The sequence below is a fragment of the Bicyclus anynana genome, chromosome 23 (genome assembly GCF_947172395.1).
Source record: "Bicyclus anynana chromosome 23, ilBicAnyn1.1, whole genome shotgun sequence".
NCBI classification, from domain to species: Eukaryota; Metazoa; Arthropoda; class Insecta; order Lepidoptera; family Nymphalidae; genus Bicyclus; species Bicyclus anynana.
In genome coordinates, this window is record NC_069105.1 from 9,893,480 (window position 1) to 9,914,178 (window position 20,699).

At 36.3% G+C, this 20,699-nt stretch overlaps 1 protein-coding gene across 1 annotated transcript in view; it reads left to right on the forward strand.

Moving 5' to 3' along the window:
• Positions 1–20,699, forward strand: part of LOC112050967 (protein mini spindles) — a 45,300-nt gene that overhangs the window by 799 nt on the left and 23,802 nt on the right. The window contains exons 2-16 of the mRNA XM_052888643.1: positions 4,131–4,351; positions 4,800–4,930; positions 5,402–5,646; positions 6,609–6,772; positions 7,589–7,827; positions 8,576–8,770; positions 10,724–10,904; positions 12,688–12,821; positions 13,541–13,676; positions 14,666–14,797; positions 15,607–15,814; positions 16,738–16,959; positions 17,486–17,723; positions 18,946–19,104; positions 20,071–20,290. Coding sequence (XP_052744603.1) covers positions 4,150–4,351; positions 4,800–4,930; positions 5,402–5,646; positions 6,609–6,772; positions 7,589–7,827; positions 8,576–8,770; positions 10,724–10,904; positions 12,688–12,821; positions 13,541–13,676; positions 14,666–14,797; positions 15,607–15,814; positions 16,738–16,959; positions 17,486–17,723; positions 18,946–19,104; positions 20,071–20,290 — 2,806 coding nt within the window. The 5' untranslated portion in view covers positions 4,131–4,149. The remainder of the gene's footprint in view (positions 1–4,130; positions 4,352–4,799; positions 4,931–5,401; positions 5,647–6,608; positions 6,773–7,588; positions 7,828–8,575; positions 8,771–10,723; positions 10,905–12,687; positions 12,822–13,540; positions 13,677–14,665; positions 14,798–15,606; positions 15,815–16,737; positions 16,960–17,485; positions 17,724–18,945; positions 19,105–20,070; positions 20,291–20,699) is intronic.

A 20,699-nucleotide genomic window follows, 5' to 3' on the forward strand; every position in this document is an offset into this window, starting at 1 on the left:
ATTATATGCAAGACCAAGCTTGGGCTTTGTATTAAGCCTTTGTTATTTATTTAAGTTTATTCTGCATATGCTCATAACTAGCTAACGCTGCGCGTTTTATCCGCGTGGTTCTCTTTCCTGTAGGAATATAGGGACAATATATAGCCTGTAGCCTTCCTCGATAAATAGGCTATCTAACACAGAAAGAAATTTTCAAATAGGACCAGTAGTTCCTGAGTTTAGCATTGAAACAAATAAACTCTTCAGTTTATAATATTAGTATAGATTAAAGATCTTTTATAATATCCCATGATTGACTATTGTAAAAACCCAACTTTGTTTTTTTCTGTAGGTTTTAAAATTAAAGTAACTTGCGCCAGCACACAGTTCAAAACAAATAAATAAATAAATATACTTAAACACATCACTATCTAGCCCCAAAGTAAGCATAAAGAGTAGCTTGTGTTATGGGTGCTAAGATAGTTGATATTATAATATTCATATACATTTATATACTACATATAAATACTTATATAATGTATAAATACACACAGACACTGGAAAACACTCATGCTCATTACACAAATATTTTCCAGTTGTGGGAATCGCACCCACAACCGTGGATGAAGAAAGCAGGGTCACTCTCACTACCCACTGCGCCACGCGGCCGTCAAATGGTTCTAAACATAATGTGTTTGGCTAACTGTAGAGTATTATATTTTTTTTAACTCTTCATATTTCTGCAAACATCAATCTCAATCTATCTATAGAGTATAAGAAAAACCTGTATGAAGATTATACTAAAGATTAGTAAGGGGTCGACAAACAGTGAAATATTTTAACCCCTCAACAACAGGGTTAGCAAGTCCATAAATAAAATTTTTATACTTCATAATTTCATTTAATATTATAAAGCTTGTGTTGTTGTAGGGGTTAATAAATATGTAGATTGTAGAGCTACTTAACCAAAGTTTGAAAATTCTTCCACCAATAGAAAGCCATGTCATTTGTGTGTGTCATCAATATATTTTTTATCCCTATATTCCCATGGGAATGAGAACTATGTGGGTGAAACCATTAACCAACCAATTCATTGAATAATATATATAAATATATTGAATCTCTGTAATTACTTGAATATAATACATAAATATATTGGAGTTTACTCCTTAAAAATCGATTTTTTATATATAAGGCGCCCGGTATGAGAAAAATCCGAGGGGTAAAACCAACTGAACTAACGAAAAAGTGTCACGTTTTTGGTGACACTTTTTGTGACGCTGTTGGCGGGCGCGCACGCAGCGCTGCACCTCGGTTGCGCACCTTTCACTTTTCAGGCGTTGCTATTGAAAAGAGTAAACTCCATTCGTGCGTCGGAGCTGACACATTTTTTATTTCCACAATACTGCATATTTTTGTAAACATGACTAGCGGATGCCCGCAACTTCTTCCTCTTGGAATTTAGTTTTTCACAAATCCCTAGGGAACCATGGATTTTTTTGGAGATGAAAAGTAGCCTAGAATAAAACCTATTTCTATTCCAAAATTCAACCAAATTAGTTTAGTAGTTGCTAAGAGTAACAAACATCCATACAAACTTTCATGTTTTTATAATATTAGAAATATAAAATAAAAAATCATATTATATGATTGCTACATTAAGTAACAAAGCCTATTGTGTACAACCAATCAAGTTGCATTCTTGCAGTTGCATGCCATGCATTATGTGCATAAATTTCACTGTTTACCTGATACATTAATAGTAATAGAAACTTATTGGTGTATTGGAATTCAAAGACAATTGCTATTTATAGTGGCTCAAATAGACCAGTATTTAACTAGGATTTTGTTCAATTGTATCAATGGAATATTTGCCTACCCCTTAATAGTGCCTTAGCTGTTAGGTAAAATACATAATAATACATGAAAATGTAAATAAACAGGTCTACTTACTTTTATTTCAATGGTAATTTAGTGTGTTACTGCTATTTTACCTGATGTTAGGTGGTGACAGTATTATAATGAACATTCACTAACTACTATTTATCACAAAACATAGCCTGTGGTTTTTCCCATATAGTTCATATTCCCTTGAAAATATGAGCATTAAATATAGCCTATGACACTCACAAATAATGTGGAATTCTAATGGCAAAGGAATTTTCAAAATTGGTTTAGTAAATCCTGATTTTATCCGCAACATTATCACAAAGTTTACCTCTTTATAATATTAGTATAGATTATTTTGCTTTGTCTGTCTGTTAGGTAAGCACTAAACCATATCTAAAGTAAAAATCCCTAAGTTAACTGTTTAAAAGAGATTTTTAAAATTTTAAAATTATCATTTTAAATGAATGGTTTGCAGATGTGGCACTTCCTCAATCTTGAAAACTAAGTAAAAAGTAGATAGTGTTTAGATTTGACTGTGTGTGTTGTGTGTCTCTCTCTCTCTATCTCTCTAGGGGCACTTATTTTACCCGGCATTGCCATTTGCCAACCCTTTTTTTGTGAATCGCACCAAGCAATGATGCAGTGTATTGTGAAACTTGTTTAGAAGATGCTTGACTTGAAGATACCTTTGTCCATAAACTGTAGGAAAACAGAATTGTAACACCACTATTTATTAGCTAAAGAAAAGTAAGTACCTTGATTAGTTATGGTAAAAGTTATCTTAACTTGAAAGTTTACAGCTGATTGCTTAGTAAGGTATTAACAAATCTCAGTATGCATTGCAGTATAGATACTTCAACTCAATTAGATAAATGGTACAGGAATGCATAGAGGCCATTTATAGTAATCATCCTATTAGGTTTTGTCATTACTAGATTTTGCTCGTCCATTTAATACTAGACTACCATTTATTAGTACTTTAACCCCCAGTTACGCCACTGAGGTATTCATTAAAGAGGCTACGGCACTTGCACCATCAGAAAAGAAGAAATGTATAAGTTACTAGCAGACCCGGTTAAGCTTCACTTTGACTTAAGTTCACTTCTTCCCTATCCCTAGTTTACCATTTGACTCTCAAACGTTTGTATGGGAAATAGAAAAGAGGTTTTTCATGGTTTTCCCAGCAATTATTCTGATTTTTTTAAACTTTTTAAACCTTCCCTATACCTCCACGAACATTTCAAGACCAAGATAAGATAAATCTGTTCAGCCGTTCTCGGATTTTAGCAAGACGAATGAACAGCAATTCATTTTTATATATTATATAGATTACTCGCTCCCTCGGGAACAATATTGGTTTTAAATTATACTACGGAATAAAAATTCAGTATCCAAACACGGATTCCATTTATTCACTCCAAAGTGGACATCTCACACCTGTCTTTTTCAAGGTCTTGTATCCAATTAATTTTATCCAACTGAATTATGCTCTTTTGTCCAATATGAAGATACTTATAATAATGCAATGTTGCATTAATTAAATTTATTTTTATACTGCTAATTGCTGAAATATGCAGTTGGTTCATCAGTAGGCTTGCTGCTCTTGGCCGACAATATATATTTCTCTCGAGATGTTTAATTACCAATTTGATATCAACCCATGTTAGGTTCACTGCTAAGCTCGAGTCTCCTCTCAGACTGAGAAGGGTTAGGCCTTAGTCCACCACACTGTCCCAATGCGGATTGACAGACTTCACACACACAGAGAATTCAGAAAATTCTCTGGTATACAGGTTTTATCACAATGATTTCCTTCACCGTTTAGACATATGATATTTAATTTCTTAACATGCCCACAACTGAAAATTTGAAGGTTCATAACCCATAATAGCCCACAACTGAAACCAAATCCTCCGGAATCGGAGGCCGAGGTTATATCCACTGGGCTATCACGGCTGTATATTAAATAGTTCACCACAAAACGAAGCCTCTTCCTACTTATAGAGAGGTATTTTGGAGCTTAAACCGATCACACTATTTAATTAGTTGGTTGCGCCTCGAGTGATAATGCTTCAATTTTTGTCAGCAACCTGAACTATCTGGTGTTAATGATGGTGACCAATAGCAAACCACCACTGGAAATTTCTTGGAAGTAAGACCATCTAACCCAGTTTTTTGATACCATAACTGTTTTAATGCTGTCTGATTTTTTTATAATTATCAAATTAATTTTTAATAAAGTGATATTTTCTGTGTTTCAGTCAAAATTAAGCTACCATCATGGAAGATGAAAACGAATATAAGAAGTTACCGACAGATGAAAAATGTGTTCACAAGCTATGGAAGGCAAGAGTAGCGGGATACGAAGAGGCAATTAAATTGTTTAACCAGATTGATGATGAGAAGTCACCGGAGTGGAACAAATATTTGGGCCTCATAAAAAAATTTGTCACTGACAGCAATGCAGTCGCTCAAGAAAGAGGTATGTTTACTTTTCCTTTACATATTTTATTAAAGTCCAGTGAGTCCATAGTTTTTAATTTTTTTTAAATTCTTTATTAAACAGAAACATTATACACATGCATGTTTTTATATAAATAACATACAGTCACCATAACACTAAACTACTAACTAAGGCTAACTTACACCTTTTTACCGCTTTATACTAATTTTAAAAGGAAGATATCCAGCAATAATTATTGCATACAATATAGATCCACAAGCCAGGCAAAAGCACTAGCTAAACGACACGATAATACACGAGTCGTCAGCGTCGGAGCATTAAAATTGTTCACAAAAAAGCTTTGATGAGTTAAATGGTTTTTAAAATAGTGAATAGGTATTTCTACACAGATACAAAAATAAATAGAAAAACTCACACTTGCGAGGACAGCACTAAATTAATAATCTAATACATTGATATGTTCCAGGTCTAGAAGCGGCGCTCGTATTCGTCGAGAACTGCGGCCATGCCGGCAAGACCACGGGTGAGGTGATGTCCGGGATAGTCGCTAAATGCATCGCTGCGCCCAAGACTAAGACGAAAGATCTCGCTTTGCAGGTATTACTAGTCTAAAGTCTAGTCTAATCTAGGTATATCTAGTCAGGGTTCCGTAGAACATTTTGTGCAACTGATTACTATCAAGTTAATTTTTCGTGAGTAGATTAGACGATCAAAGAATTAAAAAAAACTGTGCGTCGGAACGGGATAGTGTACAACTTAACAGACACAATGTCTTACAAATTGCGTGATACACTATCTCGTCCCAACGCTCAGAATTTTTCATTTCCTGGCAATTCAAAAGCTAATCATATTTTTTATTGAATATTTGACTATATTTCAAGAACTTTAGGTATAATTTTATTTACCAATAATTCTAAAACTGTCAAAGCAAAATTATCCAGTTTTTAAGTGAAATTTTCTACATGATTGTGCATCCTTTTGTTATAAGAGGTCAATGATTAGTATAGATTAACTTTTACCTCACCCACATTAATTGTTTTATCACTACAGTATACTTATTGTTCACAGATCACACTAATGTACATAGAAATTGAGAAACACGAGACTGTAGAAGAGGAACTCCTAAAGGGCATGGAACAGAAGAACCCCAAAGTGGTAGCGGCTTGCGTTTCAGCTCTCAACACTGCGCTCAAGCAGTTTGGGAACAAGGTGATTGCCATCAAACCCATGGTCAAGAAGATCCCCATACTGCTGGCCGATAGGGACAAGGGTGTGAGGGATGAAATGAAGGCGCTTGTCGTTGAAATGCACAGGTCAGTGAGTTATATTAAAGGCTGTTATTGCATGCTTATTTTATAATTTCGTAAGAAAATACGTATTCAACATGACATACATTTGTCCAAATTTTTTTTTAAACTTCTTTCTAAGTTTTATATGAAAACAAAGTGACAGTGTCAACCAATAGCGGCAGAACTAGAAATATCTCTCTCTTTTCGTCGCGATAGGACGAAGACAGAGTTATATAGTTTCGATCTGCCGCTATTGGTCGACATTGTCATTTTGTTTTTACGAGGATTTGTATGTTGCTCTCACTCGCTAATTATCTTTAACCGACTTGAAAAAAAGGAGGAGGTGCCTCAATTTGACCATAAGTATTTTTTTTTTTTTATCATTTGCTAGCTACCCACCTCTATAACAATGTTATTGTTTTTGTGTTGGTGGGTCAGGCTCATGTATATTTCTATTTTTGAAGAATGAGTTGTCCCATTTTGTCTCTTACTTGAACAATAAGTAAATTTTTTTATATTCTTTAAATTTTGAATATAGCCTTAAATTAAATAATCAATCAATCAATCATGGTTTAACTTGCCTGGACCAACAGTCCAGTGGTTAAATCTTTGTGGTTTTGGATTAAGAATTCCTGGGTTACAATCTTGAGTTGGGCTATAATGACATGAGTTTTTCTTTCTTCTAAGAAAAAAGCCTTTGTCACTATAGTTAACATCTGAAAGTGGTTGTTAAAGAAACATTATCACCCCATATACGCACAACGGCCAAGCACTAATGGCCGAGTGCGGAAAAGGCCCAGGAAAGTAGAAGATTATCACCCGCCAACCAGCATTGGAGCAGCTTGGTGGGTTTAAACTTCATTTATTTCAAGTAGGCTAAGTTTACAAGCACTTTTGAAATGTCAAGTTTGACTAGTACCTAGTTCGGAATGCAGTGTTGTTGAAATTGGCTGACAATGATTCGTGGTTTATATGTACAACTATAGATGGATCGGTGTAGCCGTGGAGCCCCATATAGCCTCGCTCCAAGCGGTGGTGCAGCAGGAGCTGCGAGAAGCCTTCGGAGGCACCGGCGGCGCCACGCCCACCAGATACCTGCGCTCGCAGCAGAACAGGGTCAGGGACTCGCCGCCCGCTGACGCTGTCGACGGTACGTGCTACTTTGCTTGAGTGGTATGATTGGATTTACAAGACTGAGGTCCTGGGTTCGATCCCCAGCTGGGCTGATTGAGGTTTCCTTAATTGGTCCAGGTCTGGCTGGTTGGGGCTTCAGCCATGGTTAATTACCACCCGGCTAAGATTTGGCGTTACAGTACGATGTCGTGTAGTGGTATGTGTGGTGGATTTTCGAGACGGAGAACCTTGGTTCGATCCCTGGCTGGGTCGATTGAGGTTTCCTTAATTGATCCAGGTCTGGCTGGTGGGGGCTTCAGCCATGACTAATTACCACCCGGCAAAGATTTGGCGTTCCGGTACGATGTCGTGTAGTAGTATGTGCGGTGGATTTACAAGACGGAGGTCCTGGGTTCAATCCCCGGCTGGGCCGATTGAGGTTTCCTTAATTGGTTTAGATCTGACTGGTGGGGACTTCAGCTATGGCTAATTACCACGCGGCAAAGATTTGACATTCCGGTATTGTCGTGTAGAAACTGAAAGGGGTGTGGATTTACATTATCCACACCCCTTTCAGTTATATATTATAGTATTTATCTAATATTATAAAGAAGGAACGTTACTGAGGTTCAAGGGTATTCTCGAGATCTATTGAACCAATTTTGAATAATCATTTATTGATGGAAAGCCCAGCTCCGTTTTCCCACAGGTACGTGAACTACGTGAAGGCAACAGCTTGGAATTTTCGTAGCTTTAATTTTAAGTTTTCGATATTACTTCACCAAAATTGAAGTTTTGAAAAAGAAAAGCTTACTTGAAATAAATGAATTTTGCAATTTGGTGTAATATACAGGTGGTGCCGACGACGAGGACGCGGAAGCAGGGGGAGGGGATACCCCGGATGTTGACCCTTATGAGCTCCTCGACCCGGTGGAGATATTGTCCAAACTGCCCAAGGACTTCTACGACAAACTGGAGAACAAAAAGTGGCAGGAGCGCAAAGAAGCTTTGGACACATTGGAGAATTTACTGAAGAACGCACCAAAGTTGGAGCCGGGAGATTATGCTGATTTAGTCAGAGCTTTGAAGAAGGTACTTATCTCTTACTTTCTCTTGATTATAAATAATTCTTAGAATCTTTTCTTTGTTTGTTACAAATCTTGACTGATTTTTCTGTTTAAAGTGGAGTGAAAAAAACATGTCATGACTATTATAAAAAAAATATTATTTTTGATTGAATTTGAAAATTTAAAAAAAAAAGTTCCAACACGCGAGCCACCCACGGGAAATAGCTAAAAATCATTATCATTATTTTTTTTTTCTTAATTGATTAAGTTTTTCTTGCACCTTCTGTCCGTTAATGTAAATTTAAAATTTGTCGTCATCGTCGTCAACCTATATTCGGCTCACTGTTGAACACGAGTCTCCTCTTATAAACAGCGGGGTTAGGCTAATAGTCCACTATGCTGGCTCAATGTGTATTGACAGACTTTTTCTGGTATGCCGGCTTCCTCACGATGTTATTCCTTCACCATTTGAGACATGTGATATTTAATTTCTTAAAATGCACACAACTGCTCAGTTATATAGTGACTGGATTTGAATCTACGCCCTCCAAATCGAAGACAGAGGCATACTCACTAGGCTATATTGTATAATATAATACTATTGGACCTCAGACTCCTTAATCCATTCAGACGTCTTCTAACTAAAAAATACCTCCTTACCTCTTATACGATTTCTAAAGTGTTTGTTTAAAGTCACCAAACTTTCTTTATCTCTATTTCTTCTATTTCATATCAATTTCAATTTCGTTTTATCTCTATTTCTCTTTTTGCAGGTGATATCAAAAGACTCCAACGTGATGGTGGTAGCGCTAGGAGGGAAGCTGCTAGGCATGGTGGCGAATGGTCTACGGGGAAAATTCCAACCATATGCAGTTGCTTGCGTTCAGGCTATATTGGAGAAGTTTAAAGAGAAGAAGACGAATGTTGTTACAGCACTGCGAGACGCCATTGATGCTATTTATCCATGTGTAAGTATTTATTAAAATACTTACTGAAACTTGACTGAAATTAAAATTTGCGAGTATTCATGTCTCAAAACATACGATATATTTTTTACGATTTAAGAATAAAATAATTTTCTTTCTTTCTTTCTTTCTTTCATTTAATAGTATAATAATGATCAATTTAGACCTTCTAAAAAAAAGTGTCAACTGGCCTATTGCCATTTACAGTTTCGAATCATGTACGCCTAACGTGTGGCCTACGACATATTAAAGACAAAATGACAAATTGTCGACTAATAGTGCCGAACTGGGTTTATCGTTTTCTCATTCGTTGTGATAAGATGAAAGAGAGTGTGCTAAAGAATGATAAAATATATATCGACATGTTAACATCATTGGTCCACTTTCAATGGCCCTATGCACAGGCATGCCTCGTACAGCAGGGTGGTGGTAGACCCACCACTCCCAGCTCCAATTCGTCTTCTGATTAGAATGCTAGTTCACTGCAGTGAGCTATCTATACTAATACTAGCGGACGCCCTCGACTTCGTCCGCGTGGAATTAACTATTTCACAAATTTCGCGGGAACTATGTTTTTTTTTTTCGGGATAAAAAGTAGTCTTATATGTTAATCCAGAGTAAAATCTATTTCCATTCCAAATTTTAGCCAAATTGCGGCGTTAAAGAGTAACAAACATCCAAACATACAAACTTTTGCGTTTATAATATTATATCCTGCTAATAATTCATTATTAATTTTAGTAGGATTATAAAAAAGAAAGATTTGATTGTTTGCATTGAATAGGTTCTTAAACTACTGAATCGATTTGAAAAATTATTTCACTGTTGGGAAGCTACACTATCCCTGAGAGCTTTAGGCTATATTTTATCCCCACATTCTGTTAGTACTAAATACTAATATTATAAAAATGTAGTGTTTGTAGAGTTTAATTTCTGGATATACTGAATTAATGTTGAAAATTATATTACCAATAGAAAGCTATATCTTCACCGAGTAATGTATGCGTATGTATGTATTTTATTCCCGTATTCCCACGGGAATGAAGTCGTAGGACATCTTAATAATAATCTTATAATGTTATTACTAATTTCGTACACAGCAGCAGCAGCTCAAGTTGTATGTACATAATACATAATTTATCGTACGCCGTAAGTAAATACTAATAGCATTAAAACAACGAGATTACCACTTGTACGATAAAGTGTTATGAGAAACCGGTATCCCATTAGTCCAATCACTGAATCTCATTACATCGCGGTATTTACTATTTGTGACATAAACTGACATACACTGGTATACTTGGATGACGTATTTGAAACTGGCTACGCGTAAAAAGCGATTAGTGCTACAGTCACTTTTATTTAATATTAGCAGACTCCGCGGATCTACCTGTGTAGTTCCCATTCCAGTAGGAATATGGGGGAGTTAAAATATAGCCTATAGCACTCGGGGATAGTGCAGCTTCCCAACAGAGAAGGAATTTTTCAAATCGGTCCAGTAGTTCCAGAGCCTATTCAAAACATACAAACAAATAATCAAATCTTTTCTCTTTATAAAATTAGTATAGAAGTAAAGATTAGCAGATTCTGTGGATCTATCTGCGTTCTCATTCCAGCAATACAGGGATAAAATGTAGTCTATATTATTCGTAGATAAAGTAGCTTTCCATTGGTAAAAGAAATTGGTCTAGTAATTTCAATGCAAACAGTCAAACTATCAAATCTTTCCTCTTTACTGGCGGGACGCCTTAAAAGATAGACATTATCCCATCGCAGATATTTAAGTCTTGCTGTGAATGTTTATAATTCCAATGGATTAGGCTGCGTTTTCAATGAAAACTCTCTGTTTGTTTTATTTTTTCAAACAATTATTATTGTCAAATTTCAATCAATTTACACAAAATCTTGACAAATGATATACCAATACCTTCATTAGATCTGTATTTTAATTCCCAGACGAATCTTGAGGCGATAATGGAGGACATGCTAGCAGCTTTCGACAACAAGAACCCGTCGATAAAGGCGGAGAGCGCCATATTCCTGGCGCGCGCGCTCTGCCTCACGCAACCGGCGGCCTTCAACAAGAAACTGATCAAGGCTTACGTGGCTGGGTTGTTGAAGCTGCTTGAAAGTGCTGGTGAGATTTTTTTCTTCATCCTCATAGACATTCATTTGGATAGTACGTGGTAGTACGACTCTTACAAGCTAAAAAAAAGACGCTCCATTAATGTGATAACTTAAACCTGCTGCCTTATGTGTGAGAGAAAGGGAAGCCAGAATGTCACGCCGTAACGCGTTACTCTACTATAAGAAGTTAAAAAGTGAGATTACCCCTTTATTTAACTAATAGACCAGCAGCAAACTGGGTTCAAACCCTGCACGTATCGTGAAGACAAAAGACATAGTCGACCAGAGTTTAAATATCGCCGTCTCTTTCGTCCTAACACAATGAAAGAAAATGCGATATTGCAGCGCTATTGGTCAATAAATTCAGAAGTTGCCTGCGTTCTACAAGAAACTGATCAAGGCTTATGTCCTTGGCTGGGTTGTTGAAGCTGCTTGAAACGCACCTCTTCCCTCCAACTAAGATATCCTTACGGATATTTGACGGCCTCTGTGGCGCGTTGGTATGCGCGGTGGATTTACAAGACGGAGGTCCTGGGTTCGATCCCCGGCTGGGCAGATTGAGATTTTCTTAATTTGTCCAGGTCTGGCTGGTGGGAGGCTTCGGCCGTGGCTAGTTACCACCCTACCGGCAAAGACGTACCGCCAAGCGATTTAGCGTTCCGGTACGATGCTGTGTAGAAACCGAAAGGGGTGTGGATTTTCATCCTCCTCCTAACAAGTTAGCCCTCTTCCATCTTAGACTGCATCATCACTTACCATCAGGTGAGATTGTACTCAAGGGCTAACTTGCAAAGAATAAAAAAAAATCCCCTCCAACTAAGATGTCTTGATCCTCCATACACCAATAAACTGGGAACTAAACTAAAACAGTAAAGCACCTTTACTGTAAAGCTGTTTGAACTTAATTTTTGGGAGCCTTTAAATTGCTCTTTGGTTCTGTGAAAGTTGAAAGTAGAGCTATTCTGTATCCAATGTTTTTATAACTTAACAGTATAAGTATTTCTGGCAATATTATAAAGAGAGATAAAGGTGTATTCGACTCACTACCACTATTAAAAACGTCGTTAACACAATTAGAATCCTGAGTTTAAGAGATTCTTAGTTATAAAAACATCAGTCTGGAGTTGGAAATTTTGTCACCCATGACAAGGAAATTGAAAACTTTCTAACTCAAAGAAAGACAAAAATGACATCCTAAGCTGACACATCTGCATTTTATCATTATTTTGAATATTTTTGACACTGACGTGATTATAACTTGTATTTGTTGATTGTAATTTCCTTAAGAGCGCGCAGCACGTCGGTACGATATGAATAAAATTCAAAGCGCAAGCGAGACGCCGAATTATGATTTTCACGTGAGTGAAAAGCTCGGAGCGATTGACACGCGTGACGCAAATTTTATGACGTGAGCGCCAAAACCATTTTTACCTAATTGCAAGTAAATTAAACAACATAACGAAAAACAAAATGGCCATGTTCAAGATATATACCTAATTTTCTATACAAAACAAAAATTTAAGAAAATTAGTTTGCTTTTCCTGAGATTGAAAGCAAAATGTGAGCAAAACATGTATTTTTCAAAAATAAACTATCGGGAAAAGTTTTAGAAATTGTGTATTTTGTATAGTCATAACAAAGCTAACACTTTGAAATATCATTTACCCAAATATCAGGCTCTTAAACTTTTTTAACTTTTTTTAACTTTTTTCAGAATCTGAGATCCAGAACCATTTGTAACCACCAAATTACATATTGCACACTCTTAACATTCCACCCCTATGTGACTTCAGATCCTTCAGTGAGAGATGCGGCAGCTGAAGCTTTGGGTACTGCGACTAAGCTGGTTGGAGAGAAGAATATCGCTCCACACATTGGCAAACTGGACAACTTGAAAGAACAGAAGATCAAAGAGTTTGCTGACAAGGTAATTATTATTTTTTGTTTAAAAATATGTAGCCCCAATATATTTTACTAGCTGACGCCGCGCAGTTTCACCCGCGTGATTCTAGTACCCGTAGGAATACGGGGATAATATATAGCCTATAGCCTTCCTCGATAAATGGGCAACACCAACACTGAAATAATTTTTCAAATTGGATCAGTAGTTCCTGAGATTAGCGCGTTCAATCAATCAAACAAACAAACAAACAAACTCTTCAGCTTTATAATATTAGTATAGATAGTATTACTAGCACTTTTTCATAACTTATTTATCTTAAATTATGTATTGCTTGTTTATAAAATGTTATGTAAAATATATTAACCATATCTTATTAATCAAATATCCAAGTCCATTATAATTATTGTTAGTTGTGAAATGACTAGTGTTATAGTTTTACCCTCATTTTTAATTTGTTTGTTGGCAAATAGTATTCATCAAGAAAGGTAGTATCTGCGTGTTCTTAGGCATGTTTGATGAAAGTTCTGGCAGCTGAAAAGGGGTAACAGTAACTGAATGTCTGCAAATATACTCGAGTGGGGTTTCAAATGAAAGCACTCTCAAAGAGAATAGTAATGACTTGATCAAGAGTGTAATTAATAATTTCACGACCTTTGGGGGTTTTCAGAATTTTAATTTTTTTGCTATTTTATATCGATTCATGCCACAACTTTTCTGTTATTATATTGAATGTATTTTTTTAGGCTGAAATAAAAGTGAAAGTATCGGCTCCAAAGAAAGAGGCGAAGCCAAAGTCAGCAGTGGCCGCTACGAGTAAAGGAGACAGTAAGCCAACTGCCGGCTCATCGCAACCCAAACCTGTGAAGAGACCAGCTACTGGTAAGTTTGATGCTGTTAGTAATAGCATGGTTTATAATAGATAACTATAGTCAACAACTTTAGGTTTTTTATACAACAATAATGCTACTCAAAAAGGTTCTTTTAAGTGACACTTTTCGTTTCAATTCACATAATTTTTTTTTAATAATAAGTTTGCCTTACGGCTCTGGGTTCTAGCCCTTTTGAGCCCGGATTCACACACAATAAATTAATTATCTCGGACCAATTATAGAAGGACCTGCCTCGCAAGACGTTACCTCTCTCTCAAAGAATCAACGATCTACCGCGTGTATAAAAACTCACAAACGCGTTAGATTGTTCGATCGTATGGATGTTTCATAGTTGTAATCGTTTTCGTCGTCTAAAAAACTCCCTAAAAATTCCGGTTTGTGTAGTTCAATGGCATGAAAAACGGTCAGCAAATTTGTAAATATTTCCATTTTTTTTATTCTTTACATGTTAGCTCTTGATTTCAGTCTCACCTGATGGTAAGTAATGATGCAATCTAAGATGAAAGTGGGCTAACTTGTTAGGAGGAGGATGAAAATCCACACCCCTTTCGGTTTCTACACAATATCGTACTGGAATGCTAAATTGCTTGCCGGTACGTCTTTGCCGGTAGAGTGGTATAATCCACTATACTACAGCCTTTCTTGATGAGTACTGTTTACCAACAATGAAATTAGAAATGAAAGTAGAAAACGCCTGTCATTATTTATTTATTTTAAATTATGTATTTATAAAATGTTATGTAAAATATATTAACCATAACTAACTGTTTTAAGCTTATTAATCTAATTTATTTTCATTAATTTAAGAACAAGTTAATTTTAATTATTATTAGGTGTGAAATGACTAGTGATTTATACCCTCTTTTTTAATTTGTTTGTTGGTAAACAGTACTCATCAAGAAAGGCTGTAGTATAGTTGGCAATACTCCTTCAAGTTTTACAGCATTTTTTACACCAACATTATCATAACCTTTGCAGCTGTAAAGAAACCAGCTGCTGGTAAGAAAGCCCCATCAAGATCCCAGCCCAGTCCGCCCAAAGAACAAGAGTTATCACAAGAGGAGATCGATGCAAGAGCTGAACAGCTGTTCCCAGGGGATGTTATCAATGGTGAGTAATAACATTACAATAATGAAAAATGACGCCATATTGGTGTTAGGATGACGTCATCGTAAATTCAATATGGCTGTAGTATTTATTAGATTTTATCGCTTCCTAAAACTTGTAGGCCTTTATTGAATACAAATAATTTATTTGTTAGCACAATATATAAACTTAATACATTTATATCTTAGAACTATTTATTGTTAATACTAGAAAATTTTTCATGCCAATAAAATGGACCTGACTTAGCTAATATTGCAGTACCCACAACAGTGGTATTCTGGTGGACCCCTACCATAATGAGGGTTTAACGGAAACAATTAATCGGACATAAATAATATCACTAATAAAATACATTTAAGTAGTGTAATCTCAGAATAAATAAAAAATAAGTTAAACAAAAAGGGACAGTCACAAAAGAATAATTAAGAAAAATTATTGAGTATAAATAGTAAGAGCTATGCTAATATGTGACAAGTTTTGACAAACATTAGACCAAATCTGTAGCTTGACATTGTACCCTCATTTCTGCATCCATGTGGTAGAATCTTTACAAATAGTCAACTGACGTGTCAAAAGTGCTTGTAAACTAAGCCCACTTCAAAAAAATTAACTATCTTAGTACCTAAAACACAGGTTACACTTATATTGAGGCTAGATAGTGATGTGTGTATTGTCCAGAAATATTCTTTTTTAAATTAACACATACAAGTACGTAGTTTCCAAAAGATCTAAGCATACAGAGGACGGGAAACAACTTATTATATTTGTTTTATACTATGTTAGCTAACTAAAAATTACAATACCATCTTCAGGCCTCGGCGACGGCAATTGGAAGAACCGCTTGACAGCGGTGCAGTCCTTCCACTCAACTATCCAAGGTCTCACAACAGCGGACACGTCGGCACAAGTCCTGTACCGAGTACTGAACAAGAAGCCCGGCCTCAAGGACACCAACGTGCAAGTCCTGAAGGCCAGGCTCGAGGCCTGCAAATACATTACAGAGAACTTCCCTATATCCACGTGAGTAAATTTTTCATTTAATATATATAATGATAATGATTTTCCATCACTTGTTGGTTTTACTTCAAAATCAAACCTCAGTTTCTCCATTTTTCGTAAAATAGTTGCATAAATGTTGTTTTATAATGATAATTATTTCACATGAATGTGATAGTAGATAGATAGTAATAAAGGCTTGTTTGCGTTTCTATAAATAAAATATAATATTAAAGAGGTTTTCATTTACATACATTTATATTTGCTGTCAGAAATTACAATTTCGTCTATTATTTCATGACAAACTCACAGAAGATCGTAATCTAATCTAATCATTCTCTCGTTATCAACCCATATATGGCTCACTGCTAAGCTCGAGTCTCCTCTCAGAATGAGAGGGGTTAGGCCAATAGTCCACCACACTGGCCCAATGCGGATTGGCAGACTTCACAAACACAGAGAATTAAGAAAATTTTCTGGTATGCAGGTTTCCCCACGATGTTTTGCCTTCACTGTTTGAGACACGTGATATTTTATTTCTTAAAATGCACACAACTGAAAAGTTAGAGGTGCATGCCCCGGACCGGATTCGAATCCACACCCTCCGAAATCGGAGGCAGAGGTCATATCCACTGGGCTATCACGGCTATCTAATCATTACTCAGCCCGAAAGGAGCTGGAAGAATAAAGTTCCCCCACCATAACCACGTAAAAACCGAATGAATTTAGCAAAAAATTGGGATTTACGAAAGGTATATTAGCAGGAATTAACACATAGGCCACTTTTTATCCAAAAAAAATCATGGTACCCCAGGATTTATAAAAAACGAAATTTAATGTGAACAAAGTTGCAGGCATCCTCAAGTATCAGATAATTTTAAAAAAATACTAGAGTATCCATTTGTTATAACATCAAAATACTTATTTTAATTGAATTTGTATAACAGGACGGCAACAGATTTCGTCCTCCAAGACGTAGTGACGAAACTGGGCGAAACCTCATGTTTGTCAGTCTCGTCCGACTGTCTCTCGTCCCTGGCCGAGGGTTGTGGCTTGGAGCACGTGCTGAACGAGGGTCTGACCTTCGCGATGGACTCCCAAAAGAATCCGAAGGTCCAGGCCGAGATGTTCAACTGGATGGCGGGCGCTGTCAAAGAGTTTGGATTCACGTAAGTCTAGTTTGTTTCCTCATGATAGTTTTCTCTTATAAACCATCAAACCATCCAAAGGGTCCACTTATATAGCCAGCTGATTGGGAACCTACAGCATACTATAGTTCCCAAAGCCTCAATAGCTTAACGGTAAGAGAGGTTGGACTCATCATCGAGGGGTGGTGATTCAATCCCCGCCCCGTTTGCCTATTGTCATACCTACTTCTAATACAGTCTTTCCTGACTAGTTGGAGCAGAATGGAATATTGGTCATATTTAAAATTTATAGCAAATATTATCTTTAAAAAAAAAAAAGAAACTTGGAACTAAGATAGTACAGATCCATAAGGCATTTCGCTTATGCGCAGATTGCTATGACGCAGAATATACAAAAGAATAAATTATAAGTAAAAAAACTAAAAAAAAGGATCTTCTACTGTCGGAAAGGTGTGAAGAACATTAAAGAACAAGAACAAGTGTTTAATTTTTGCTACCTCGTAACTTCGTCATTTCTTAACCAATTTTGAAATTTTTTTTTTTTTAGAATGAACGTCAAAACAATTGTAGTGCATGCCAAGAAGGCACTCGCCGCTACAAACCCCAACGTTCGCACGTCGACCATCAATTTCCTGGGAATACTTTCTCTATATGTGGGACCCTCACTACTGAGTCACTTCGACAGTGAGAAACCTGCGACGAAGCAGCTCATCAGCTTAGAGATGGACAAATACGCTAATAGCACTCCGCCGACCCCTACACGACAATTGGGAACTGTTAGTAAGGTAAACGATTTTTTTTTTTTAAATAAATATACTTAAACAATACACATCACTATCTAGCCCTAAAGTAAGCGTACAAAGTAGCTTGTGTTATGGGTACTGAGATAGTACATATATTAATATTCATATACATTTATATACTACATCATCATCATTAAGAACCCATTTATACTGCTGAGCTCGAGTCTCCTCTCACAATGAGAGGGGTTAGGCCAATAGTCCACCACGCTGGTCCAATGCGGATTGGCAGACTTCACACACGTAGAGAATTAAGAAAATTCTCTGGTATGCAGGTTTCCTCACGATGTATTCCTTCACCGTTTGAGACACGTGATATACAAAACTTTTTTGATTACAGTGAATAAATAATTTATTTTGTTACTAGCGGACGCCCGCGACGTTGTCGACTAATAGCGAAATAAAAAATACTGCTCTCTCTTTTGTTGCGATAGGGCGAAAGAGCGAGCGATATTTTTGAGATATGTCGTTGATACCTCCTAGGTCATCTAAAGATAGTTATAGTCTAGTTCAGTTTTACAAATAAACGCACCTGTCTGAAAAATTAAAATAAAAAAAATTTTTGCCGCCGAAACACAACACATTAGCAAGTGACGTCATTCATAGAGATAACAGCGTGATTGGCGTTTGTAGTGATGTGATTTACCGCAAGCGCCAATCACAAACCGATGTCTTGTAGCGAATGACGTCACAGTTTGATTGGCGTTTGCAGTGACGTGATAAAAATACAATTTTGTTTTATAGAAATATAAATGTGATTAAAGTTTCTAGGCATCCTCAGACCAATTATTGTATAGGACCTGCCTCGCTAGACGTTACTTTTCTGTCAAAGTATATGATCAACGATCTAATGCAATTATAAAAAACTGTCTCTATAGAATCGATGTTAAATAGTTGTAATCGTGTTCGTCGGTTAAAGAGCTCCGTAAAAATACCTTTTTGTGTACTTGAATTGTGTAAAAAACGGGCAAAAACTTCTAGTTTAGTATCAGATATATACCAAATCTAAGCTCATTTTCCTTAGAAAATGACAGAAAGTTTTGTTCGTGACTATGAGTGTGATACAGGTCCTTCTATAATTGGTCTGAGTAGGCATCTAAACTGCCTATGTGCAAAAAAACTTCTTAGTTTTATACAGCAGGCGAGTAGCCTATTACAAGTAATAGCAAAAATTATTAAAAAAAATTGAATTTGAACATATTTTCAGTCTGCAAGTAAGGGGTCTATGGGCGATGACATCGAGGAGCCCTATGAAGAACCCATGGACGACGAGCCGGCCGTGGTGGAAGACTCGAGGCCCCGGACTGACATCGCGCCTCTCATTACTGATGCATTGGTCGCTGAGTTCAATGACAAGAACTGGAAGGTAATGTTCAAATAATGGGTATGAAGACTAGGTTTGAATATATTGAATATTATGATACATTCGGGTAAATAGGTTAACTAATTTATACATAAAAAGCAAAGATTGTCTGGATATTTGCAAAATAAATGAGATTATCAAATTTCAAAATCTATTAAAAAATCTTTTATCGTAATTAGATGAAAATTCATACAATTTTAGCTTCCTTACATTTAATGTGACACTTTTTAATAAATGAACTATAAACATAAACGCACAAATAACAATGATATTAGTAATTTTGTTTGAACGCACATACAAATCTAACGATCATTACATTACCTATGACGTCATTAGTTCGTGCCATTTTGTATGGGGCGTTTTTCAGGGATCCGCGGCAGCGCCGCAAATCTGACTCTTTAAATCGCTGTAGCTCCGAAAGTAATGATCGCAGATACCCTTTTACTTTTACAAAGTTGTTTTACTATTAGCATACTCTTAATTTATATACAATTTAAAAAACTGTCATCATCCCTATTGACAGAGATTTTACAGTCTATAGACAAGCAAAGTAAAAGAAGATAAGTAGGAGTAGCAAAGACAAAGACGTACCCCCAAACGATTTAGCGTTACGGTAAAATGTGTAGAAACCGAAAGGGTGTGAATTTTTATCCTAGACTTAACAAGTTAGCCTGCTTCCATCTTAGATTGTTTTTAAAACTGCAACTCTAAAAATTAAGGACTTTCCATACAAACATGCAATCCCTATTTCACCACCTTCTATTTTTATTTTAGGGCCAAAAAGTACCCTATGTTTTGGTCCAAGGTCCCATCAACCATTATACCAAAGTTCATTTTGATCGGTTCAGCTTTTAGCCGTGAACAGGTAACAGATAGACAGTACATACTTTCGCATTTATAATATTACTACAGATGATATTTTTAACAAAGTAATTCTAATAATAATGTGTTTCTCTTATTTAATTATAGGTCAGAAACGAAGCTTTAGATAAAGTAAAGGCCATAATACAAAACTCGTCACCAATCAAGGCATCGTTGGGTGAACTGCCAGCGGCGCTGTCGGCTCGTTTATTTGACTCTAACTCAAAATTGGCTCAAAGCGCTATACAAATATGTGAGCTGCTCGCCGGTGCTTTGGGGCCGAAGTGCAAGCAGCATGTCAGGACATTCTTCCCACCGTTTTTCCAAGGTATTTTTTTTGTTTACCCCTCCATTACAGCTATTTTAATAAAAATTGTATCTATTTAACAATACGAAAAAAAAACAAAAGTATCACAGCACAAAAACCGACACCGAGCGCAACTGAGTAGAGAAATGAATGAGTTTGACATTGCAATTGCCTCGAAATTTATTACAGAATAACCTCATATTAAATTCATACTAAAGTCATCTCTACTTAATTGGAAATAAAATTGTAAATCGATTGAGAGCGAGTGGACGACCTGACGACCAAGCGAGATTTAAAAGGAAATCACTTTATTATTTTTTCGTTTTTTTTTTTAAATTTTAGTTTTGGAGATAATAAATGGCCAATTTTCGAATTTACTTGAATAACTTACAACAAAATGTACTTGAGATCCACTTAACAAGCTGTTTCA